The sequence below is a fragment of the Tursiops truncatus genome, chromosome 8, assembly GCF_011762595.2.
Source record: "Tursiops truncatus isolate mTurTru1 chromosome 8, mTurTru1.mat.Y, whole genome shotgun sequence".
In the NCBI taxonomy this organism is placed as follows: Eukaryota; Metazoa; Chordata; class Mammalia; order Artiodactyla; family Delphinidae; genus Tursiops; species Tursiops truncatus.
The window spans coordinates 67,913,749-67,939,129 of NC_047041.1; the positions used below are offsets into that span (position 1 = coordinate 67,913,749).

Below are 25,381 nucleotides of genomic sequence, written 5' to 3' on the forward strand. Positions count from 1 at the left end.
TCTCGCCAAGTATTTGGTGTTGTCAGTGTTCTGGATTTTGTCCATTCTAATAGATGTCTAGTGGTGTCTCACTGCTGTTTTAATATACATTTTCCTGATGACATATGACTTGGATCATCCTTTCATATGCTTACTTGTCATCTGTATATCTTCTTTGGTGAGGTTTCTGTTAGGGTCTTTGGCCCATTTTCAAAGTTTTAAGAGTTCTTTGTATATTTTGGAGAATAGGCCTTTATCAGATGTGCCTTTTCCAAATATCATCTCCCAGTCTGTGACTTGTCTTCTAATTCTCTTGACACTGTTTTTTGCAGGGCAAAGATTTCAATTTAATGAAGTCCAACTTAATCAATTACTTCTTTCATGGATCATGTCTTTGGTGTTGTACCTAAAACAACATCACCTTACCCAAGGTAGGTTTTCTCCTATATAATCTTGTAGGAGTTTTATAGTTTTGCATGTTACATTTTGGCCTATGATCCATTTTGAGCTAATTTTTGTGAAAGGTCTGTGTCTAGAATAATTTTTTAGCATGTGGATATCCAGTTGTTCCAACACCATTTGTTGAAGAAACTATCTTTACTCCATTGTACTGCCTTTTGTCAAAGATCAGTTGACTGTTTTTGTGAGGGTCTATTTCTGGGCTCTCTGTTCTGTTCCATTGATCTATTTGTCTATTCTTTCAACAGTTCCTCACTATCTTGATTACTGTAGATTTATAGTAAGTCTTGAAATTGAGTAATGTCAGTCCTCCAATTTCTTCTCCTTCAAGATTGGTGGCTGTTTTGAGTCTTTTGCCTCTCCATATGAACTTTAGAATCAGTTTGTCAACATCCATAAAATATCTTGCTAGGATTTTCATTGGGATTGCACTGAATCTATAGATAAAACTGGGAAGAACTGGCGTATTAATATTGAGTCACGAATATGGAACATCTCTCCATTTATTTAGCTCTTCTTTATATCTGATAATTTTCCTATCTTTGAAGTCTGCTGTGTCTGAAATTAATATATTTAGCCCTGCTTTCTTTTGATGAGTGTTAGCATTTACTTTTAAAATTGTGGTATAACTGATATACAAAATTATTAGTTTCAGGTGTACAACATAATGTTTTGATATTTGTATATATTAGAAAATGATTACTTACTTCTAGTTAACATCTGTCACCATACATAGTCACAGAATTTTTTCTTGTAATGAGAAATTTAAAGATTTACTCTCTTAACAACTTTTTTTTTTACATCTTTATTGGAGTATAATTGCTTTACATTGGTGTGTTAGTTTCTGCTTTATAACAAAGTGAATCAGTTATACATATACATATGTTCCCATATCTCTTCCCTCTTGCATCTCCCTCCCTCGCACCCTCCCTATCCCACCACTCTAGGTGGTCACAGAGCACCGAGCTGATCTCCCTGTGCTATGCAGCTGCTTCCCACTAGCTATCCATTTTATGTTTGGTAGTGTATATATGTCCATGCCACTCTCTTGCTTTGTCACAGCTTACCCTTCCCCCTCCCCATATCCTCAAGTCCATTCTCTAGTAGGTCTGTGTCTTTATTCCTGTCTTACCCCTAGGTTCTTCATGACATTTTTTTTCTTAAATTCCATATATATGTGTTAGCATACGGTATTTGTCTTTCTCTTTCTGACTTTCTTCACTCTGTATGACAGAATCTAGGTCCATCCACCTCATTACAAATAGCTCAATTTCATTTCTTTTTATGGCTGAGTAATATTCCATTGTATATATGTGCCACATCTTCTTTATCCATTCATCTGATGATGGACACTTAGGTTGTTTCCATGTCCTGGCTATTGTAAATAGAGCTGCAATGAACATTTTGGTACATGACTCTTTTTGAGTTATGGTCTTCTCAGGGTATATGCCCAGTAGTGGGATTGCTGGGTCATATGGTAGTTCTATTTGTAGATTTTTAAGGAACCTCCATACTGTTCTCCATAGTGACTGTACCAATTCACATTCCCACCAGCAGTGCAAGAGTGTTCCCTTTTCTCCACACCCTCTCCAGTATTTATTGTTTCTAGATTTTTTGGTGATGGCCATTCTGACTGGTGTGAGATGATATCTCATTGTAGTTTTGATTTGCATTTCTCTAATGATTAATGGTGTTGAGCATTCTTTCATGTGTTTGTTGGCAGTCTGTATATCTTCTTTGGAGAAATGTCTATTTAGGTTTTCCGCCCATTTTTGGATTGGGTCGTTTTTTTGTTGTTGTTATTGAGCTGCATGAGCTGCTTGTAAATTTTGGAGATTAATCCTTTGTCAGTTGCTTCATTTGCAAATATTTTCTCCCGTTCTGAGGGTTGTCTTTTGGTCTTGTTTATGGTTTCCATTGCTGTGCAAAAGCTTTGAAGTTTCATTAGGTCCCATTTGTTTATTTTTATTTTTCTTTCTATTTGTCTACGAGGTGGGTCATGCTGTGATTTATGTGATAGAGTGTTCTGCCGATGTTTTCTTCTAAGAGTTTGATAGTTTCTGGCCTTACATTTAGGTCTTTAATCCATTTTGAGCTTATTTTTGTGTATGGTGTTAGGGAGTGATCTAATCTCATACTTTTACATGTACCTGTCCAGTTTTCCCAGCACCACTTATTGAAAAGGCTGTCCTTTCTCCACTGTGCATTCCTGCCTCCTTTATCAAAGATAAGGTGACCATATGTGCGTGGGTTTATCTCTGGGCTTTCTATCCTGTTCCATTGATCTATAGTTCTGTTTTTGTGCCAGTACCATACTGTCTTGATTACTGTAGCTTTGTAGTATAGTCTGAAGTCTGAGAGCCTGATTCCTCCAGCTCCGTTTTTCATACTGAAGATTGCTTTGGCTATTCGGAGTCGTTTGTATTTCCATACAAATTGTGAAATTTTTTGTTGTAGTTCTGTGAAAAATGCCAGTGGTGGTTTGATGGGATTGCATTGAATCTGTAGATTGCTTTGGGTAGTAGAGTCATTTTCACAATGTCGATTCTTCCAATCCAAGAACATGATATATCTCTCCATCTATTTGTATCATCTTTACTTTCTTTCATCAGTGTCTTATAATTTTCTGCATACACATCTTTTGTCTCCTTAGGTAGGTTTATTCCTAGATATTTTATTCTTTTTGTTGCAATGGTAAATGGGAGGGTTTTCTTGATTTCACTTTCAGATTTTTCGTCATTAGTGTATAGGAATGCCAGAGATTTCTGTGCATTAATTTTGTATCCTGCTACTTTACCAAATTCATTGATTAGCTCTAGTAGTTTTCTGGTAGCATCTTTAGGATTCTCTGTGTATAGTATCATGTCATCTGCAAACAGGGACAGCTTTACTTCTTCTTTTCCGATTTGGATTCCTTTTATTTCCTTTTCTTCTCTGATTGCTGTGGCTAAGACTTCCAAAACTATGTTGAATAAGAGTGGTGAGAGTGGGCAACCTTGTCTTGTTCCTGATCTTAGTGGAACTGCTTTCAGTTTTTCACCATTGAGGACGATGTTGGCTGTGGGTTTGTCATATATGGCCTTTATTATGTTGAGGAAAGTTCCCTCTATGCCTACTTTCTGGAGAGTTTTTATCATAAGTGGGTGTTGAATTTTGTCGAAAGCTTTCTCTGCGTCTACTGAGGTGATCATATGGTTTTTCTCCTTCAATTTGTTAATATGGTGTATCACGTTGATTGATTTGCGTATGTTGAAGAATCCTTGCATTCCTGGAATAAACCCCACTTGATCATGGTGTATGATCCTTTTAATGTGCGGTTGGATTCTTTTTGCTAGTATTTTGTTGAGTATTTTTGCATCTATGTTCATCAGTGATATTGGCCTGTAGTTTTCTTTCTTTGTGACATCCTTGTCTGGTTTTGGTCTCAGGGTGACGGTGGCCTCGTAGAATGAGTTTGGGAGTGTTCCTCCCTCTGCTATATTTTGGAAGAGTTTGAGAAGGATAGGTGTTAGCTCTTCTCTAAATGTTTGCTAAAATGTGCCTGTGAAGCCATCTGGTCCTGCGCTTTTGTTTGTTGGAAGATTTTTCATCACTGTTTCAATTTCAGTGCTTGTGATTGGTCTGTTCATAATTTCTATTTCTTCCTGATTCATTCTTGGAAGGTTATACCTTTCTAAGAATTTGTCCATTTCTTTCAGGTTGTCCATTTTGTTGGCATAGAGTTGCTTGTAGTAGTCTCTTAGGATGTTTTGTATTTCTTTGGTGTCTGTTGTAACTTCTCCTTTTTCATTTCTAATTTTATTGATTTGCATCCTCTCTCTCTCTTTCTTGATGAGTCTGGCTAATGGTTTATCAATTTTGTTTATCTTCTCAAAGAATCAGCTTTTAGTTTTATTGATCTTTGCTATCGTTTCCTTCATTTCTTTTTCATTTATTTCTGATCTGATCTTTATGATTTATTTCCTTCTGCTAACTTTAAGGTTTTTTTGTTCTTCTTTCTCTAATTGCTTTAGGTGCAAGTTTAGGTTGTTTATTCGAGATGTTTCCTGTTTCTTAAGGTAGGATTGTATTGCTATAAACTTCCCTCTTAGAACTGCTTTTGCTGCATCCCATAGGTTTTGGGTTGTTGTGTCTCCATTGTCATTTGTTTCTAGGTATTTTTTGATTTCCTCTTTGATTTCTTCAGTGATCACTTCGTTATTAAGTAGTGTATTGTTTAGCCTCCATGTGTTTATATTTTTTACAGATCTTTTCCTGTAATTGATATCTAGTCTCATAGCATTGTGGTCGGAAAAGATACTTGATATAATTTCAATTTTTGTAAATTTACCAAGGCTTGATTTGTGACCCAAGATATGATTTATCCTGCAGAATGTTCCATGAGCACTTGAGAAAAATGTGTATTCTGTTGTTTTTGGATGGAATGTCCTATAAATATCAATTAAGTCCATCTTGTTTAATTTATCACGTAAAGCTTGTGTTTCCTTATTTATTTTCATTTTGGATGATCTGTCCATTGGTGAAAGTGGGGTGTTAAAGTCCCCTACTATGAATGTGTTACTGTCAATTTCCCCTTTTATGGCTGTTAGTATTTGCCTTATGTATTGAGGTGCTCCTATGTTGGGTGCGTAAATATTTACAATTGTTATATCTTCTTCTTGGATCGATCCCTTGATCATCATGTAATGTCCTTTGTCTCTTCTAATAGTCTTTATTTTAAAGTCTATTTTGTCTGATATGAATATTGCTACTCCAGCTTTCTTTTGGTTTCCATTTTCATGGAATATCTTTTTCCATCCCCTTACTTTCAGTCTGTATGTGTCTCTAGGTCTGAAGTGGGTCTCTTGTAGGCAGCATATATATGGGTCTTGTTTTTGTATCCATTCAGTCAGTCTGTGTCTTTTGGTGGGAGCATTTAGTTCATTTACATTTAAGGTAATTATCGATATGTATGTTCCTATTCCCATTTTCTTAATTGTTTTGGGTTTGTTATTGTAGGTCTTTTCCTTCTCTTGTGTTTCTTGCCTAGAGAAGTTCCTTTAGCATTTGTTGTAAAGCTGGTTTGGTGGTGCTGCACTCTCTCAGCTTTTGCTTGTCTGTAAAGGTTTTAATTTCTCCATCAAATCTGAATGAGATCCTTGCTGGGTAGAGTAATCTTGGTTGTTAGTTTTTCTCCTTCATCACTTTAAATATGTCCTGCCAGTCCTTTCTGGCTTGCAGAGTTTCTGCTGAAAGGTCAGCTGTTAACCTTATGGGGATTCCCTTGTGTGTTATTTGTTGTTTTTCCCAGCTGCTTTTAATATGTTTTCTTTGTATTTAATTTTTGACAGTTTGATTAATATGTGTCTTGGCATATTTCTCCTTGGATTTATCCTCTATGGGACTCCCTGTGCTTCCTGGACTTGATTAACTATTTCCTTTCCCATATTAGGGAAGTTTTCAACTATAATCTCTTCAAATATTTTCTCAGTCCCTTTCTTTTTCTCTTCTTCTTCTGGAACCCCTATAATTCGAATGTTGGTGTGTTTAATGTTGTCCCAGAGGTCTCTGAGACTGTCTTCAAGTCTTTTCATTCTTTTTTCTTTATTCTACTCTGCAGTAGTTCTTTCCACTATTTTATCTTCCAGGTCACTTATCCATTCTTCTGCCTCAGTTATTCTGCTATTGATCCCATCTAGAGTATTTTTAATTTCATTTATTGTGTTGTTCATCATTGCTTGTTTCATCTTTAGTTCTTCTAGGTCCTTGTTAAATGTTTCTTGCATTTTCTCTATTCTATTTCCAAGAATTTGGATCATCTTTACTATCATTATTCTGAATTCTTTTTAAGGTAGACTGCCTATTTCCTCTTCATTTGTTAGGTCTAGTGGGTTTTTGTCTTGGTCCTTCATCTGCTGTGTGTTTTTCTGTCTTCTCATTTTGCTTATCTTACTCTGTGGTCTCCATTTTGCAGGCTGCAGGTTCGTAGTTCCCGTTGTTTTTGGTGTCTGTCCCCAGTGGCTAAAGCTGGTTCAGTGGGTTGTGTAAGCTTCCTGGTGGAGGGGACTAGTGCCTGTGTTCTGGTGGATGAGGCTGGATCTTGTCTTTCTGGTGGGAAGGTCCACGTCTGGTGGTGTGTTTTGGGGTGTCTGTGGACTTGTTATGATTTTACACAGCCTCTCTGCTAATGGGTGGGGTTGTGTTCCTGTCTTGCTAGTTGTTTGGCATAGGATGTCCAGCACTGTAGCTTGCTGGTCGTTGAGTGAAGCTGGGTGCTGGTGTTGAGATGGAGATCTCTGGGAGAATTTTGCCATTTGATATTATGTGGAGCTGGGAGTCCTCTTGTGGACCAGTGCCCTGAAGTTGGCTCTCCCACCTCAGAGGCACAGCACTGACTCCTGGCTGCAGCACGAAGAGCCTTTCATGCACACGGCTCAGAATAAAAGGGAGAAAAAGTAGAAAGAAAGAAAGAAAGAAAGAAAGAAAGAAAGAGAGAAAGAAAGAAAGAAAGAAAGAAGATAAAATAAAATAAAGTAAGATAAAATAAAATATAGTTATTAAAATAAAAAATAATTATTAAGAAAAAAAAATTTTTTAAGAAAAAAAAAAACCAAAGCGGATGGATAGAACCCTAGGACAAATGGTGGAAGCAAAGCTATACAGACAAAATCTCACACAGAAGCATACACATACACACTCACAAAAAGAGGAAAAGGGAAAATAATAATAAATCTTGCTCTCAAGTCCACCTCCTCAATTTGGGATGATTCGTTGTCTATTCATGTATTCCACAGATGCAGGGTACATCAAGTTGATTGTGGAGCTTTAATCCGCTGCTTCTGAGGCTGCTGGGAGAGATTTCCCTTTCTCTTCTGTGTTCTCACGGCTCCCAGGGGCTCAGCTTTGGATTTGGCCCCGCCTCTGCGTGTAGGTCGCTGGAGGGCGTCTGTTCTTCGCCCAGATAGGACGCGGTTAAAAGAGCAGCTGCTTCGGGGACTCTGGCTCACTCAGGCTGGGGGTAGGGAGGGGTGCAGATGCGGGGTGAGCCTGTGGCGGCAGAGGCCAATGGGACGTTGCACCAGCCTGAGGCACGCCGTGCATTTTCCTGGGGAAGTTGTCCCTGGATCCTGGGACCCTGGCAGTGGCGGGCTGCACAGGCTCCCCGGAAGGGGGCTGTGGATAGTGACCTGTGCTCGCACACAGGCTTCTTGGTGGCAGCCGCAGCAGCCTTAGCGTCTCATGCCCGTCTCTGCGGTCCGCGCTTTTAGCCGCGGCTCGCGCCTGTCTCTGGAGCTCCTTTAAGCAGCGCTCTTAATCCCCTCTCCTCACGCACCAGGAAACAAAGAGGGAAGAAAAAGTCTCTTGCCTCTTCGGCAGGTCCAGACTTTTCCTCGGACTCCCTCCCGGCTAGTTGTGGTGCACTAACCCCCTGCAGGCTGTGTTCACGCCGCCAACCCCAGTCCTCTCGTGCTCTCTGACCGAAGCCTGAGCCTCAACTCCAGGCCCCGCCCGCCCCGGCGGGTGAGCAGACAAGCCTCTCGGGCTGGTGAGTGCCGATCGTCACCGATCCTCTGTGCGGGAATCTCTCCGCTTTGCCCTCCGCACCCCTGTGGCTGCGCTCTCCTCCGCGGCTCCGAAGGTATCCCCCTCCACCACCTGCAGTCTCCGCCCGCAAAGGGGCTTCTAGTGTGTGGAAACCTTTCCTCCTTCACAGCTCCCTCCCACTGGTGTAGGTCCCATCCCTATCCTTTTGTCTCTGTTTATTCTCTTTTCTTTTGCCCTACCCAGGTACGTGGGGACTTTCTTGCCTTTTAGGAGGTCTGAGGTCTTCTGCCAGCCTTCAGTAGGTGTTCTGTAGGAGTTGTTCCACGTGTAGATGTATTTCTGGTGTATCTGTGGGGAGGAAGGTGATCTCCGCGTCTTACTCTTCCACCATCTTCCCGATCGTCACAACTTTCAAATATGCAGTACAGTACTATTAATGACAGTTGCCATGCTATACATTACAACCATTTGTTTACTTTTAATTTGTATGCATCTTTATATTTAAAGTGGGTTGCTTATAGACAACATATAGTTGGGTTTTGTTCTTGTTCCACTCTGACAATCCATGTTTTTAAACTGGTACTTTTAGACTCGAAGTGATTATTAATATAGCTGGATTAATATCTACCATATTCACTATGGCTAGTATATATTTAACTTTATAAGAAACTGCCAAAATATTTCCTGAAGTGGCTGTACCATTTCGCATTTCCACCAGGCATGTATGAGTGTTCTAGTAACTCCACTAATGTGTACATAGTAGTAAATAATTGTGGTTTTAACTTAAATTTCCCTAATGACTATGACATTGAGCATCTTTTCCTGTGCTTATTTTCTATCGTTTTTCCCTTTTGTTGAAGTGTTTGTCCAAATCTTTTCCTCATTTTGTAGTGGATTGCTTGTTTTATTATTGTTGAATTTTGAGAGCTTTTTATATATTGTGGATGCAAAATGATTATCAGATATGTAATATCTGATAATGTTTTCCCCAATCTGTGGATTGCATTTTCATTTTCTTAGCAAAAGTTTTAAATTTTGCTGAAGTCTAATTTATCATTTTTTAAATGGGTTGTGCTTTGGTGTTGTGTCTTGTCTAAGAACTCTTTGCCCAACCCCAGATCCCAAGGTCACAGTGGCTTTGTCCTATACTTTTTCCTAAAAGATTTTTAGTTTTATGTTTTACATTTAGGTCTAGGATCCATTTTGAGTTAATTTCTGTATAAGGTGAGAGGTATAGGTCGAGACTAATTTCTTTGCCTATAGATGCCCAATTGTTCCAGTTGTTGAAAAGACTATTATTTAACCATTTAATTGCCTTTGCACCTTAGTTGAAAATCAATTGATCATATTTGTGCATGTGATTTCTGGACTCCCAATTCTGTCTCATTGATCAATGTAGTTATTCTTTTGCCAATACCACACTGTCTTTTTTTTAAATTAATTTTTATTGGAGTATAGTTGATTTTCAATATTGTGTTAGCTTCTGCTGTACAGCAAAGTGAATCAGTTATACATATACATATATCCACTCTTTCTTAGATTCTATTCCCAGATAGGTCATTACAGGTATCGAGTAGAGTTCCCTGTGCTATACAGTAGGTTCTTCTTTTTTTTTTTTTTTTTTTTGCGGTACGCAGGCCTCTCACTGTTGTGGCCTCTCCCGTTGTGGAGCACAGGCTCCGGATGCGCAGGCTCAGCGGCCATGGCTCACGGGCCCAGCCTCTCTGCGGCATGTGGGATCTTCCCGGACCGGGGTATGAACCCGTGTCCCCTGCATCGGCAAGCGGACTCTCAACCACTGCGCCACCAGGGAAGCCCTACAGTAGGTTCTTATTAGTTATCTATTTTATATATATTCGTGCGTATATGTTAATCCCAATCTCCCAATTTATCCCTCTCCCCCTTTCCCCCTTGAATACCACATTGTCTTGATATACTTAGACACACTGTGGTGTTAAAGTAAGCATGGTAATCAGGTCGTGTGGGTCTTACAAAATTGTTTATTTGTATGTTTATTTAAGTATCTACATGTCCATTGGTCCACTCCCACTCAACTCTTATGTAGTTGTATAGAAATAGTGTTTAATGTGGGATGCAGGTGCTTCTTAGCATGATGTGGGGTGAGGATGTCAAAAATAAAAGCAGAGGGGCGGGCAGCATCTTAAAATACCCAGTCTCCCACCAGTCCCTCCCTCTGGGTGCAAAGCAGCCCCTTCTACACCAGAGGGCGCACCAAGCAGGCACTTAAGCTAGCTCTGCCAGGATCCCCTCTTCCCAGTTTGGTCCCAAGCTGGTCTCCCAGATTCACCTCTCCCTGCTCTCATAGCCTTGGTTTTCTGGCCCCTATATTTGGAATAATGACGCCTCCCACGCAGGTGTGAGGCAACGTCCTACCAAAGGTACTAAGGATTCCAGGGGCAGATGGTAGTCCTTAGGGAGGAGGGAGGCTGGAAGCTTCCTCTTGTCTGAGGGACCTTGCGAAAAGAGCAGCCGTAGTGAGACCCATTTTGTTGCCTTCTTGACTTCCCTCAAAGGACAAAGGCTGGGGCAGAGATGGAGGAGTGGCGGGAGTGGGAGGGGCATTAAGGGAGTGAACAGAGATCTCTGTATTTTGACACAGGACTGCTCCTGTGGGGGTTGAGTGAAGACAAAATAAGGGAGGTTTTTATGGAAGGCTGCGTCTTGGACTCAATGACAAAAGGCTGGTAGGGTTTGTTTTTTAATTAAAAATTAAATAACTTTTTCCTAATTATAAAATTAAAATACTCAATATGGAAAATTTAGCAACTACAGGAAAGACAACAACAACAAAAGGTGGGGAGAATAGTATGTTTCTTAGATAGCTCATCATCCAGAGAAATCCACCGTTAGTAGGTTGGTATGTGTTATTTTTTTTAATATCTTATGTGCATATTTATAAAATTGTATCCCACCAAACTTCTTTGAAACCTGCCTTTTGCAGGGTCCATCTTTCCATGCCACTCCATGTTCTTCTACTGTATCATTCTTCATGTCCATTTCACATTCCATTGAATAAATGTGCCAGAGTTTATTTAATCAATCCCTTATATGCACGTAAATTATTTCCAGATTTTTATTCTTGTAAAAATGCTGTAACAATCAACTTTGGAGCTAAATTTCATAAAATATTCATATTTATTTCCTTAGGGGGAATGTGCATGAGCACAGTCTAGGATCATGTTAATCTAATTTTAATCTAATGGGATACCATTTTTTATTCTTTCTGGCAGTGGGATTGTAGAGTCAGAGAGTAAATGCATATGTAATTTTGCTAAGTATAAGTAATCTACCATTTTTCATCCCCCCCAGCCATGTGTAAGAGTTCTTGTTTCTCCCAGCCTTACCAGCTGGCTATGTTATCAAATTTCTGGATGACTAGACACAGGGGGACACAGAGCAACATAAACAACAGAAAACAGAAACAGACCCAGAGGCTCACACATAGGAGGAACAAATGGGAAGAGAAATGCCAGCTTAATATGGGGAGACACTTTCTGACAGTGGGAGCTGTCTAATGATAGCAGGGGCTTCTCGGGAAGTGATGGGCTCCCTGTCACTGCAAGTGTTTTAAGGAGAGACCAGATGGCCATTCAGCAGAATGTGGTACAGGAGGCTTCAGCAACTTGGCGTCTGGATCAAGGACCTTTAACGCCTGGAGAAAAATCACACAACTATATTGATTGATTGCCTCAATTTAAATCTATGAGCTTTAATTAAGCCTTTATTGCTGCCAGGAAATTGTATGTCCTTAGTCCATTCACTCTCCCATTTACTTCTAGATCATTATTCACACCTTCTCCTCAAAACCTTGACACTTCCTCCACTGTCCTTATTCTCAGCCCCTGACTGTGCTTCTTACTTTCCTGATCAAATGACATCGATCAGAAGAGAGCCTCCCCAGACTCCACCTGAACACCTGTACACCACTGGTCTCTGCTCCCAGGTCCTCGTCTCCCGCTAGACTCCATAGGTGAACTTTCCGTGCTCCAAGCTAGAGCCATTTCTTCCACGTATGCACTGGGCCCCATCCCCTTTTCACTACTCAGGGCATTGCTCCAACTCTTCTCTACTATCCCCACCCTCATCTCCTCCTACTTCCCCTCCCTTCTTCGTACCCCTCCACGTCACTAGTCTCCTTACTTTTGCTCCAAAACACCAGGCACATTCTTGCCTTAGAGCCTTTGCTTTGACTGTTTCCTTTCTTTGGAAAGCTCTTCTCACAGATAACCATCTGCATAACACATAACTACTTTACCTCTATTTACATGGACTGAATTAAAAGACCAGTCTAACTACAGGCTCTTTACAAGAGGTATCTAAAACGTAAGAATACAGAAAGAGCCAAAGTAAAAGAATGAACAATCTTCCATGCAAACAGTAGCCAAAATAATGGTAGTGTAGCTATATTAATTTTGAATAAAACTGACGTTAAGGCAAAAAGCATCACTGAGATAAGGAAGGCCACCTTATAGTAGCAAAATTTAAAAATTTCCAACAGGATGTAATAACTCTAAATGTATATGAACCTAATAACAGCCTCAAAGTAATATAAAGCCTAAATCCACAATTCTGGTGGGACATTTTAACACATCTCTCTTATTAATTATCTCCTAGCATGAGATAGTCTATTTATATCTCTTTAGTAGACTGTGAGCATCCCAAGGTCACAGATTGCCTTGATCATTTATATTCTGAGCGATGTGCACAGGACTGGCCTTTATTCATTTTTTACTGGACTAAACTTCCTTCAGCATTGGTGAGGTTACTATCTTCTGAAGTAGCACATTCTTTCTGTGAGAGCATTCCCAGTGCTCTCACTCTTAGAAGGGTCTTAGTCTTCTGGAGTAAAACCTGTCCTCTCCACTCTCCCAGCTTTCCTAATATGGTTTAGGCATGTATGGGTTTTGGAGGATTTCCCTCCAGGAATGGGTGTGTCTGAGACCAGATCTTTTAAACCATAGGTGGGTATTAATTGCAAGGAATTTAAAATAGATCATTTTTTTCTTTCCTACAGTCCTGGCTGGGCATGGTTTCTATTAGAAGAATCCTTTCTGGACAATTACCCATCCATCCTCAGTAATGTATCTGGGAGTTGGCATTAAGGCTTTTCAGTTATTCATATTGTCAGAATTTTTATCTCCTGGTGAAACTTCTGGAAGCTCTCATGGCAGCTGTTGCATGTGCTCAGGGGCAAAGCTAAAGCTTTTTTTTTTTTTTGGTACGGGGGCCTCTCACTGTTGTGGCCTCTCCCGTTGCGGAGCACAGGCTCCGGACGCGCAGGCTCAGCGGCCATGGCTCACGGGCCTAGCCGCTCCGCGGCACGTGGGATCTTCCCGGACTGGGGCACGAACCCGTGTCCCCTGCATCGGCAGGCGGACTCTCAACCACTGCACCACCAGGGAAGCCCCAAAGCTAAAGCTCTTGCCTTTGTCTTTGGCAGGCCCTTAGGCCAGGGCTGTAAATCTGAGCCCATCGAGACCATTATAACAATTCACTGACTTTCTTGAGAGTTGTAGCACTTTTATAGAGATTTAAATGCGTGGGAGGCTGTGGGGATTGAAAGAGTTTGTAGGTCTTGGCTTTTCTCTGGGTTCCAGTTACTATCCATTTGTACTGTACACCCTCCCCCATAGCTTCTCCATCCTTCTCTGCTCTGCTCTGTGTCCAGAGGAGCTGGTCCTCAGATCACATCCCCTGGGTTATCTGGTTGGGTTTTGCCAGTGGAGGTACTGGCTGGAGGTCAAATGGAGGAGCAGAGAGAGGTTAGAGAAGTTCTTTCCCACTTCGGTGCCATGGTTCTGAGACGACCTCTTCCATGGTTCCACCAGAGAACCCGTAAGCCATTTCCCCCCTTGCCCCTAGACTTAGAGGTGGTAGCATCTTCCCACAGTTGTCAGTACCTGGGCGCCTCAAACCAGTTGTTATTCTCTTACCCTTGACCATAAATAGCCTTTCAGGTCTCCAAGTCCCACCTAAGTGGACTTCTTTTCCTGCTGGGACCTGACTGGGAAACAAAAATATACAGAATATGCCTTCTGCCTGGAAGATGGTTCCTTTCTTTACTTTATGGGCTCGGAGTCCTTGTCAGATACACCTGAGAGGACTCTTGCACTAGGTCTCAGGTGACTCTCTGTGACTCAGAAAAGGAAAGACACTTCCTTAGGGTCACAGAGGTAAGAGAGAAGCCTCTGATTCTTATCCCCCGTGCTGTGCTCTTCCCACTAACGGCTGGGCTTCTCTCGGTGCTGCCTTTACCAAGGAGACATGGGGAGGGGGGATACATTAGGACTTTTAGAATTGTAAGCAAAAGCAAAAAAAAAAACTCAAGCCAGTTTAAGAGAAATAAGAAAAATGTTGTTAGAGTGTAGGGGTGTCTTGTGAAACCTCCAGGACAGGGAAGCTGTTGGGCCTCACGAACCAGGGGTGCAAACACCCTTCATAGGGAAGATTCTTAGAAACCCAAGTCCTTTTCCTTTCAGTGGCTGGGTTTTCTGTCTGGCTGCCTTTATCTTCTTGGCATCTGGTTCCTGGATGGTCTTGACCACTTCTGTGCTCTGCCACAAGTGACAGCTACTTCCACCACCGTGCTCAGACCATTCCACAGAAGTTTGCTGAATATCTACTATGTGCCAGGCACTGCACTGGAAGGTAGGTCCTCCGTTCTTGTGGAGTGGGGCACTGGGGAGACAGATAATAGTCAAACAAATAAATAAACAAGGAAATTTCAGAGAGTGATAAGTGGTATTAACAGGCGAATGACAGGGGAGGGGCTCTTTTACTTTGGGTGGTCAGGGAAGAGCTCTCTTAGGAAGATGATGTGACCTGAGACCCTGGTGGAGAGAAGAATCAGGTAGAATTTTGTGAGCCAAAGAAAGGGTCTAGAACTTTTGTTCTAAGTGCAATAATAAGAAGCTGTTGGGCTTCCCTGGTGGCACAGTTGTTAAGAATCCTCCTGCCAGGTACATATATGCACTACCAAATGTAAAACCGATAGCTAGTGGGAAGCAGCTGCATAGCACAGGGAGATCAGCTCGCTGCTTCGTGACCACCTACAGGGGTGGGATAGGGAGGGTGGGAGGGAGGGAGGGAGACGCAAGAGGGAAGAGATATGGGGATATATGTATATGTATAGATGATTCACTTTGTTATAAAGCAGAAACTAACACCATTGTAAAGCAATTATACTCCAATAAAGATGTTAAAAAAAAAAAAAGAATCCGCCTGCCAATGCAGGGGACACGGGTTGGAGCCCTGGTCTGGGTAGATCCCACACGCCGTGGAGCAACTAAGCCCGTGTGCCACAACTACTGAGCCTGCGCTCTAGAGCCCGTGCACCACAGCTACTGAATCCTGCGCGCCTAGAGCCCGTGCTCCACAACAAGACAAGCCACCGCAGTGAGAAGCCTGCGCACAGCAACGAAGAGTAGCCCCTGCTCACTGCAACTAGAGAAAGCCCGTGCGCAGCAATGAAGACCCAGTGCAGCCAAAAATAAACTAAAGAAAAAAAAAAGCGGTTGAAGAATTTTAGGTTGGAGGAGGATGTGATCTCACTCACATTGCTAAAGGATGAGTCTGGCAACTTTGTGGTTAAGGGGTTTTAGATGGTCAGGGTTTCAACATGGAGGCAGAGCAGACAGGACAGACTGACTGGTTGGATGTTGGGGGCAGGGGGCTGGTGAGGTAAGAGGAATAAAAATTGCCTCAGGTCTTTTTTTTGATCAGCTGGGAAGAGGTGGTACCGTTTAATGACATGCCTTGATTTCAACCCACAGCCAGCTCCAGAGCCTCCCGTTCTCCAGGTGGGGAAAGGTCTTTCTTTACCAGGCTCACAGCTTCTGCAATGACTCCCAGTGCCCGCCCCGGCCACCTCTGTCCACAGGCCCCATTGCGTTCAGGAATCTGGGTCAGGTTCTTCCGGGGCTGGGAGGCAAGTCCTTCAGGGCAGCACCCCGCGGAGTGAGGTGATGTCCCAGCTGTTTCCCCTCTCACGATAGATGGTAAGCTCCCTGCAATCCCTGCCTTGGAACACTTCCTAGACGCGGGGTCAGCCCGTGTCCCCAGACTCCGATCTGGAGTCGCTAAGTCTGGCTTGTGTGATTGCTCTCACGGACTCCTGGTAAGATGTGTGTTTTTCAACTCTAGTCTGGCTACGATTGTCATTCCTAATCTGCTCCTTCTACTTCCCAGGGGAGCCGGGCTGTTCCTTCTTTGACTCCTCAAGCCCCTACCCCCATTTTTGCCCCTTTATTTGCCACAAGTCACCTGGCCTCCCACTGCAGAAAAGGCCCCTGCCCTGCCCCTCCCCCAGCCTATCTGAGCAAGCACCTGGCCTTCCTCTCAGCAGCAGGTGCACCTCTGCACTTGTGTTCTTGCACTGCACGCTGGGAAACTCGTGGACCTACGCTCAGACAGACCTGGGTCTGAATCTTTGATCTTCCACTCACTGGCTGTGTGATCTCAGGAGAGCTACTTAACCTCTCTTGCCCTCGTTCCTCACCTCTAAAGAGGGGATAGTAATAACTACATCACTGGATCGTGGTGAGACACAAACAAGGTAAGTCATAGAAAGTACTTAGTACAGCAGGTCTGTATATGGGAAGAAGTCAGTGACTGACTTCTTATGTAATAATAGTAGTTTTTTTTTTTAATTTATTTATGGCTGCGTTGGGTTTTCGTTGCTGCGCGCGGGCTTTCTCTAGTTGCTGCGAGCGGGGGCTACTCTTGGTTGTGGTGCGTGGGCTTCTCATTATGGTGGCTTCCCTTGTTGTGGAGCACGGGCTCTAGGTGCGCAGGCTTCAGTAGTTGTGGTGCACGGGCTTAGTTGCTCCGCAGCATGTGGGATCTTCCTGGACCAGGGCTCGAACCCACGTCCTCTACACTGGCAGGCGGATTCTTAACGACTGCACCACCAGGGAAGCCCATAGTAGATTTTTATTATTATTATTTTGCTCCTTTTCCCAAGACCTCACTTCTTCAGTTACCCTCGAAGCTCATCTTTCTCCCTGAACCCGGGGAGCACAAGAAGCAGAGGAAACAGTAGATTCATGCTGGAGAAGCCAAAGTGGTTTCTAGAGACAGGCCCTTAGCAGGCTTCCTTCCAGAAGGACACCTGAAGCTGTCCTCAGGCTGTCCAGAACAATCCCCTGAGATCCAAAGGGCCAAGGAATGTCCACTAAGTCACTCCCTTAATTAGGCACCAAAACAGTGACAGAAGTAGCATTTTTCTGCCGTGTCTCTGCTGAGACTGTCCTGCTGTTTTTGGAAAGGGGCTACCCCTTAAACTTTGGAAAGAGGGCCTCTGTCTTAGCTTGGGATGCAGGGCCACAGCTCGGATGCCTGAGATTGCCCAGGAGTGTGGGGACAAGGATGCTAGCCAGGGAGGAGTGTGGCTGGCCACACAGTTGGCACCCTGATCGCTTTTCCTCCCGGCTCAACAGCGTTTGAATTCATTGTTAGGGAGGCAGAAGCTACAGCCCTTCCTGCTAGGATGGTGGTCCTCAGAGTGTAACGGGTATACTGATCACCTGGAAGGCTTGTTAAAACACAGCTTGCTGGACCCTAGCCCCAGAGCTTCTGATTCAGTAGTTGTTGGAGGAGGTCTGAGACTTTGCCTTTCCTATACGATGCCAGGAATTGCTGATGCTGCCGGTCTAGGACCACTCTTGGAAAACCACCACCCTGGAGAACTGCATATTTGCACACTCTCCTTTTGCATCCTGTCTGAGGGTGGGAAATATGGGAAAGAAAAAGGGGCAGGAATCTCGGGCTCTTATTTTCACTAACTTACTCTGTGGCTATGTTTCTCAAGATGATTTTGCTTGTAAGTAATGGGAAATAGCTTGTTACTTTAAGGAAGGGAATTTGCTGGGAGGAAAGTCAACTCTTCTCTGAATTTAATGAAGAGTTGAACAGTGAAGGCTTGGGATGGGCAGGGTAGTCCTAGGGCCAGAAGCAGCTGGAGTTCATGTGCTGAGGGCACTGCTGGCCAGGGCACTCCAGTCAGGTGATCTGGCCACTAATAACCTCTAGTCCAACTTATTAAAATTCTAAATGCTGATGAAAGTCAATCTGATTGGCTTACAAGGGGCGAGACCTTCCTGCCGTGCCTCTCTTAGCCAATGAGCCACAGCTGGTGTGTGGTGGAGAGGCTGCAGGAGAGGGTCAAGAAAAATACAGGGCTGCCTGCCAGCCCCCGCTGTCCTGAACTGAGCAGCCGTGATCCCACAAGGGGCCTACTACGGTGACCTCGACCAGGATTCCTTCCCTCCCTGGGCCTTAGTTTCCCTGTCAAATGAAGGGTTTGAGTTAGAACCTAATTACTAGATCAATTTTTTCTTAAAAAGCCCTGCATCATAATTGCTTGAGATACTTGAAAATAGTGGTGCACATGCCCCACAGCGGGCTGGGAAGTTGTCCACAACAGGCTTTCCAAAGCCAACCAAAGTGAAGCAAAACAAAATGCCCTGATTTGTAGTATTTGCCCAATTTCTGTGGTGTAAATAAATACCTCCATTATGACCAATTTAAAGTTACCAGCATGAAGTCACTGAACATGGATTGGGAAGAGAGAGGTACCCAGGCTTCAGCTCACCACCAACCCACTGAATCAGAACCTCTGAGGGAGGCCTGGGAACCTGCATTTCACTCCCCTCCCCGACCCAGTGATTCTGGTGGGTAATAAAATTTCAGAACCCCTGCTCCCAGAGATCGCTGAGGGCCTTTCTGGTCCTTACATCCTTCATCCTAGTTACATTACAGGTTTTCACACTGGTTCTGGGAGTTGAGGGAAATTTCCCCTTTTGAGAGCATTGTAGAGGAAGGCCTGGAGAGAGATAGATGGCCCGAGTGAGTCAATGGGGTGTCCACACCGGCCTATGTCCAGATTCCCCTCTCCCAGTCCTTCTTGAGTGGCCTATCCCACCATCACCCCTGGAGGCAAGACAGCATCTCCATGGGCATGTCTCAAGGCTGCAGGAGGGGACTGCAGGACTTAAGGTCACAGCCATGGGTACTGGATCCTTGCCCATCGCTCATATCTCTGGGTGGGCTGGCATTTCAGCTGCGATCGTCAGGACCTTCTGATCTGATATCTCAGTCCTCGGAAATGAGAGCCTGTCTGGTCATCAGCTATTTTTGTGCAGGTTCCTCATCTTGATAACCTTCTCTGAGTAGGTGGAGGACAGAGTGGAGGATGCTGTGTCTTACTTGAGATGGACTGAGGCAGAGAGAGCCATCACAAAGTCCAAGGGAGACTGACCAACAGAGGGCAGGGCCAGCGCAGAAGCTGGGGAGATGGCAACTGGGGAAAGGAAAGTACAGACTACTGACAGGAATGGAAATTCTTTCTTTAGGGGCCTTTCAGAAGAAACCATTTGCCCTCTAAAGTTAGGCTGCACCTTAGTTTTGAGCTGGAACGACCTCTGACTTTCTCTTATTCTATAAAGCAGTGGTTCTCAGAGCGTGACGCCCCCAGACCAGTACCATCCACATCAGCTGGGAACCTTTTAGAAATGCAGATTCTTGGGCTCTGAACGCCTCCTCCTCTTAGAGCCATTGCCTGGCTGCATGATTCCAGGTTAAATTGTGCACGTCTCTCTGGAAAAACCCCTTTCCAAAGTAGATGTCCCACAAGGTTGCCATGCTGAGCTGTTCTGAGACCACAGAATGGATGGGCTTGTGAGCAGGAGCAGTTGAGGAGTTCTGGGAGGGGAATGGGGTAGGAAATGACGAGAGACAATGGGGATCACACTGGCCATGGCAGACCTTCTTGAGCAGTCTACTGGGGCTGCTGGGAATGAGCACCAGTGCCAGCACAGCCCCTGCTTGGAGATGTCTAACTTAGCATGGAAATTTCCAGCAGTGGACAAGTTCCTGGACTGCTAAATTCTTCTGTTCTCTTCTTTTGCAGTCCTGTTCTCCCAACTCCCAGGGCTCTGGACTTTGCGACTTGTCCTGTATCATAGCCCTGTGCCCACCCTCCTCCCAGCAAAGTCTTGCCACTTCTCTGCAAGATTGGAGCTGGCACCAGCTCCCTTGGGCAGCCCATGCTCTGTTCTGCCCGAGGCCTGGGCTCTGGTACCATGTCTTGTCCTGTGGGTCCTGTGCAGCCTCATCTGGGCTGGGGGCCAGGAGCCCTCCTTGGCCAGCTCCTGACAGTGCCAGAGTCTTTGAGGTGCTACCTGCATGAGGTTCATTCATGATCCCTTTAGAAGAGAGCACCTGAGACTTCTTCCGGTGACCATGTGCGGTGTGCTGGGCAAACTAGATTTGGAGCTGAGGCTGTGGGTTGACTGTAGTTCAGGCTGGCTGACTGAACTGTAAACCTGAAATCTGCCCTTCATTTAGGTCTAACTTGTCCTTCCTGAAGTGACTCCTGAAGTTGGTGGAGCTGGGATGGGCCTTTTGGGAGGGAAGAAGAACACAGCGTCAGGCTAGAGGGGACCCTTGCCTGTTGCAGCTCTGAACCATTTCTGTGGCTTCTCCTTTGGTAGAAGGACCTATTTGTGGTTGTGCCCCTGAGAGTCTGCATGTATCTGTTTACCTGTATGTCTCCCTTTTCACTCATGAGGGCTCCCACACATATCTATATAGAGTCTCCCTTCATCTCACAAGCTGTGAGGCCACAGGCATATGATTTAAACCATCTGGCCTCCATTCTCCTTGTCTGTATAATGGGAATAAAAATAACTTCTACAAAATGTTACCATGGTGGCAAAATGAAACAATGCACATAAGGCCCTGAGCATGGTTCCTGGTGCTCACGTGTTAGGCTATTATTACTTATGCAAGTTATTACTCCCTGTGCCTCAGTTTCCCCATGTGTAAATTAGGGATAATAGCTAACGTCCAGGAACCCAGTGTAATCGTGAGATTAGGGAAGTTGATAACTACAAAAAACTTAGCACCACGCAGTAAATGCTAGTGATTATAATACTTATTATCCTTCTGGGTATGTGTCTAGGTGAGACTCTCTGAGTTTGTGAATGACTCTGGGCATGTCTGTCTGCTGAGTGTGTATGTATGTACGTGTTTATATGGCCAAGCAGGCCTCCTGTCTCTGGGTGGAGTTTGCTGTTGGCCCAAGCCTGGACTCCCTGAGGCAGCCAGGGCCGGCGCCGGGGATGGAATTTCCATTAAGAATTAAGCAGGACGGCACTGGGAAGCCAGGCGGGCGGAGGGGAGGAGGCTGAGGGGGATGGTGCTCCAATTTGGAGCTCCCCCCGCAGCCTCAGTTCTGAGCTGCCTTGGAGAAGGCCTCTGCCACCTTTGCCTGGAGTCTCAGGCCTGCGGGGGCCATGGCACAGAAGGATGGGCAAGGAGAGAGGAGTTGCCTGCCAGGGCCCCTGTAAGGAGACTTGGAGTTGCTGCAGCCAAGACTGGAGCCATGAGAAGGCCCCCTGGGAATGGAGAGACGGCCAGCGAGGGTATAAGAGGCTGGGGCCTATGGGGCCGACATGAGCCCAGGAGGCTGGGCTGTGCTGTATGTATCTGGGAACGTGGATGTGTGTGTGTGCGCGTGTGTGTGTGTGTGTGTGTGTGTGTTTGGGAATGCAGGTGGGGGACATACATACCAAGTGTCCTAAAGGGAACATCTAAAAATCCAAGTCTGTTCCTCTCTTTACCTGAAACTCGGACCCAGAGTTTGTACCTGGGAATGAAATATTTCTGAAGTTTTTTGCTAGTATTTATCCTGTTCATGATCTAAGCCTCATTCCATTTCTAGCATACTAAAAACTATCTTAGCTATTCAGGTACTTTTGCATTCCTGAGCTCATCTCATACTTTCAACAACATATGAGCTAGGCAGAGATTATCATGATCCCCATTGTAAATATGGGAAAACTGAGCCTCAGAGAGTTTAAGTGACTTGTCCAAGGACGCATAACTAGAATGTATAGAGGCAGTGTGCAAGGTTAGGTTTCTTTGAGGATAAAGTCCAGGCTCTTTTTTTTTTTTTTTTTTTTTTTGCGGTACGCGGGCCTCTCACTGTTGTGGCCTCTCGCGTTGCGGAGCACAGGCTCCGGTCGCGCAGGCTCAGCAGCCATGGCTCACGGGCCCAGGCGCTCCATGGCATGTGGGATCTTCCCGGACCGGGGCACGAACCCGTGTCCCCTGCATCGGCAGACGGACTCTCAACCACTGCACCACCAGGGAAGCCCCCCCCCCTTTTTTTTTTACACTACCTGATCTACCAGAAATGGACTCAAAGATTCAGGAAACTGCCCATTTGAGGAAGGCTGTGGCTTCAGTGTTAACGCATAGCCAGGTGAATGGCTGGGCCTTCAAGCTCTGTCCCCGGGCCCTGAGACAGCCTTTGCTGAGATAGGAACTGAAGCCCCTCTCAAGGATCTGGGGAGTAGAATCAGGGTGTCTCCAATGGACGGAGGCTGCAGTCAAAGCTGGCTTGTCTGAGGAGGATGACTTGGGCATCTACAGAGTCTGGGGTCCCCAGAGAGCTGAGGCAGTTGAGTTAAGGTCAGGAGCTGCAATGTGTCCAGGGCCAGGGAGCAATCATCATTTTTAGCCAGGGCCTGAAAAAGGGAACACGGGTATTAGCGTCAAGGAAGAGAGGCTGAGATGGGACCTTGGAGTGATCATTGTGTCTTGGAGACAGAACCGGTTTTCCTGTCCCTGAACACAAAGCGTGAGCATATTGACATACAGTAGTTGCACATGAGGGATTTAGGTTGGATGCCAAGGAGAACTTCCTGCCAATGAGCAGGTTCAAATTTGGAAACAGTGCCCAAGGGAGGCTAGGGTCTGCTCTTCCTTGGTGGCCCCAGAGTAGGTAGAGGAACTCCAGGCCCCTGGTGGGGAATGATTCACGGCAGGGTGGAGGGGGTTGGATGGAATGCGACATTCCTGAGCTTTGGGGTGGGAATCAGCCTTCTTCTCTAGACTTAGCCATCTGACACTAAGTGCAGAGCGGAAGTTTGATGTGTCCCAAGTTAAAACGAGTGTCTGCAACCATCTTCTGTCCTTTCTGGCAGGTCAGCGATCTTATGTGAGCGACTTAGGTTCCAAAGGGAAGCACCTGAGGGTCAATAAACCAAGTGGCGTTCCAGGCGTTTGGGGGCTGCTCAAAGTTCAGCGCTCCCTCCGCAGAGCGTGTGAACCGCACCCAAACCCCTCCTTGTGTTGTTTCAGTTCCAACGCACTCCCTTTACTCTCCAGATGTTGGCATGTGGGGCACATGTGGGCACCAGGGTCGGGACGGCTCCGAGGGTCCGGGGTGCTTACCCGCCGTGACTCCCGCCCGGCCCCGTGCGAGCCAGGTCTCTAATTAGACCTGACCGCGTCCCCATTCCAGGGCTCCCCACAGCCGAGAGCACAAAGTTTGCACTGCCAGGGGCACCAAAAGAGCCTCGCAGCCCGGCTGAGACTGCAGGCAGCGGTGGCTGACGCGGGGCAGAGGTTTGGCAGCGAGCGGACTGTTGCCGGAGGTCCTGCGGCGGCGGGCGGGAGCGGCGGGCGGGGGCAGAGCGGGGTGGGGCGCGGGCAGCCGGCGGCCCTCGGGCTGGGCCACCGAGCAGGTCACTTGCTCGCAGCCTCTGCAGCCCCAGCTGTGCCTGCCGCCGCTGGCCTGGCCGCTGCATGCAGCCGCGCACAGGCGCTCTCACTCGCTCGGAGTAAGTATGCGGCGCTCCCCAGGCTGGATTCGGTGCCCAGCCCGGTCCGGGACAGAGCATGCTTGTGACTATTTAGATAGTAGGTGTAAGTGTATCAGTGTGAGTGCTTGTGAGTGGGAGCGAGCGCCAGTGGGAGGACGTGTGTCTGGGCTGGTATGTGAGCAGAGGGAACTTTCTAGCATATGTCCCAGGGTGTGAGTGTGTCATTATGTGTGGGAACTTCTGTGTAGGTGGGCCTGGAGTGCGCCCATAGGTGGCACGTGTGTCTGCGTGGCCCTTGCTGCCCCGTGTCTGTACGCTGGGTGTGCATTGGTGAGTGTGGTAGGCAGGCTCCTTGGGGCTGAGCGGGTCGTGTGTCGATGGCTGCATGTGTGTGAGTGAGCAGATGAAGACAGAAGCTGGGGATAAGGAGTGTTATCTGAACTCAGACTTCCTAGGGTGACCCGACTGGTCCCCAGCTGGGATGTCTTCTCTGTGGGTCACTCGGCTTTGGTTTCTCAGGACTCTGATCGGGGCAGGAGTTCAGCGCCAACACTGGACTGAATGGGGGTCTGAGCCAGCCTGGCTGACTGGCCAGGGTTGCGGAGACAGCCCCACTGTCACTGCAGGAGGAGGTGGGAGGACCACTCAGCCATGCCCACCCACAAACACAGGGCACCCACACCCACACACTCACAGCTGCTCATGTGTGCACACCTTCCCGCCACCCACACCAGTCTTGCACATGTTGTATCTCAGGAGGGCCGTGTAAACACTCACCTGCTTTCAGTATGTACATCTGAGGACATTGACACATATCCAACAGGTATCTCCGTGTGCAAAACGCATATGCACAAACATGCACCCCTGGCTTGACCCACTCTCAGCCTTTTAGGCCCCCTTTTCAGTCCCCTTTAGCCTACACGTGGCACCTTGGACAAGTCTAAGAAACTGGCTTTAGTAGGAAGTACCGTAAGCCGGGGGCTTTGGCTGGGGGGTCAGGGCAGATGTTGATACAATGCCTTCAGAGTGTCCCATTTGATCTAGAACTGAGGCTGCTCTTGGAGTAGTCTTGCCTTTTTAGAAGTGAAAAGGACCATCTGGCAAGGCAAGCAGGGCCAGTCTGGGATCTGAGGCAGAGCTCAGCACCTGTAATTTGCTCCACGCTCTAGTTTATTCTCTGGATTCCCCCTGCAGCAGAAAAGCAGTGAGCCTTCCGTGGGCTGGGCCCAGACAGTCATCTGACAGGCAGGAGAAGTGAGTTGAGCTGGGCTGATTTCTTCTCTTCTTTGGTTTTAGTCAACCCTGTTTTGAGTCTCCCATCTGCAGGTGAGGCTGAAAGGGAGAGCCTTTGCTTTGCTCCTTTCCAGTGGTTATCTCTTTTTTTGACAGAAACTTGTTCTCCCTGACCTCCTCCCCTTGGGGACTGGGGACACACGAAACAGTGCCCGGAAGAGTAGGTGCCCCAAATATTAGCTGGCTGCTGCTGTTACGGCTTCTAGACCTCTCCCATCCTGACCATTCTCCTGTGGACAGGTCTCAATGAGGTGCCCCTCACTAAATGTGCTTCCTCAGTTGGGAAGTTAGAAAGATGACACTGACTTTCTCTTTCTAAATGTTTATGGTTTGGTCTAAGGAGTGTCTGAGTTCTCACCCCACCAACTCCTCCAGTATGCAGGGGAGCAGATGGGCTTCATGCATTTCCTGAGGGGGTGCTGGAACCTACCTTTCCCTGGCCTGGTCCTCCACCTGACCTTTGGGGAGGATGGTTAAATAAGGGCAGGCTGTGG

General features: G+C 45.9%; 1 protein-coding gene across 4 annotated transcripts in view; it reads left to right on the forward strand.

The window, feature by feature from the left end:
- The first annotated feature begins 15,666 nt into the window (after window positions 1-15,666).
- INSC (INSC spindle orientation adaptor protein) overlaps window positions 15,667-25,381 on the forward strand; it is a 131,849-nt gene continuing 122,134 nt past the window's right edge. The window contains exons 1-2 of one of the 4 annotated variants that reach the window (XM_033862586.2): window positions 15,669-15,980; window positions 16,328-16,537. Coding sequence is in view for 1 of the 4 variants with exons in the window: in XM_073808644.1 (XP_073664745.1) it covers window positions 15,978-15,980 (3 nt within the window). In the remaining 3 variants the exon portion in view is untranslated. Of the gene's footprint in view, window positions 16,538-23,501; window positions 23,613-25,381 lie in introns of those variants that run through there. The other 3 variants (XM_073808644.1, XM_033862585.2, XM_073808645.1) reach the window with 3 other exon arrangements.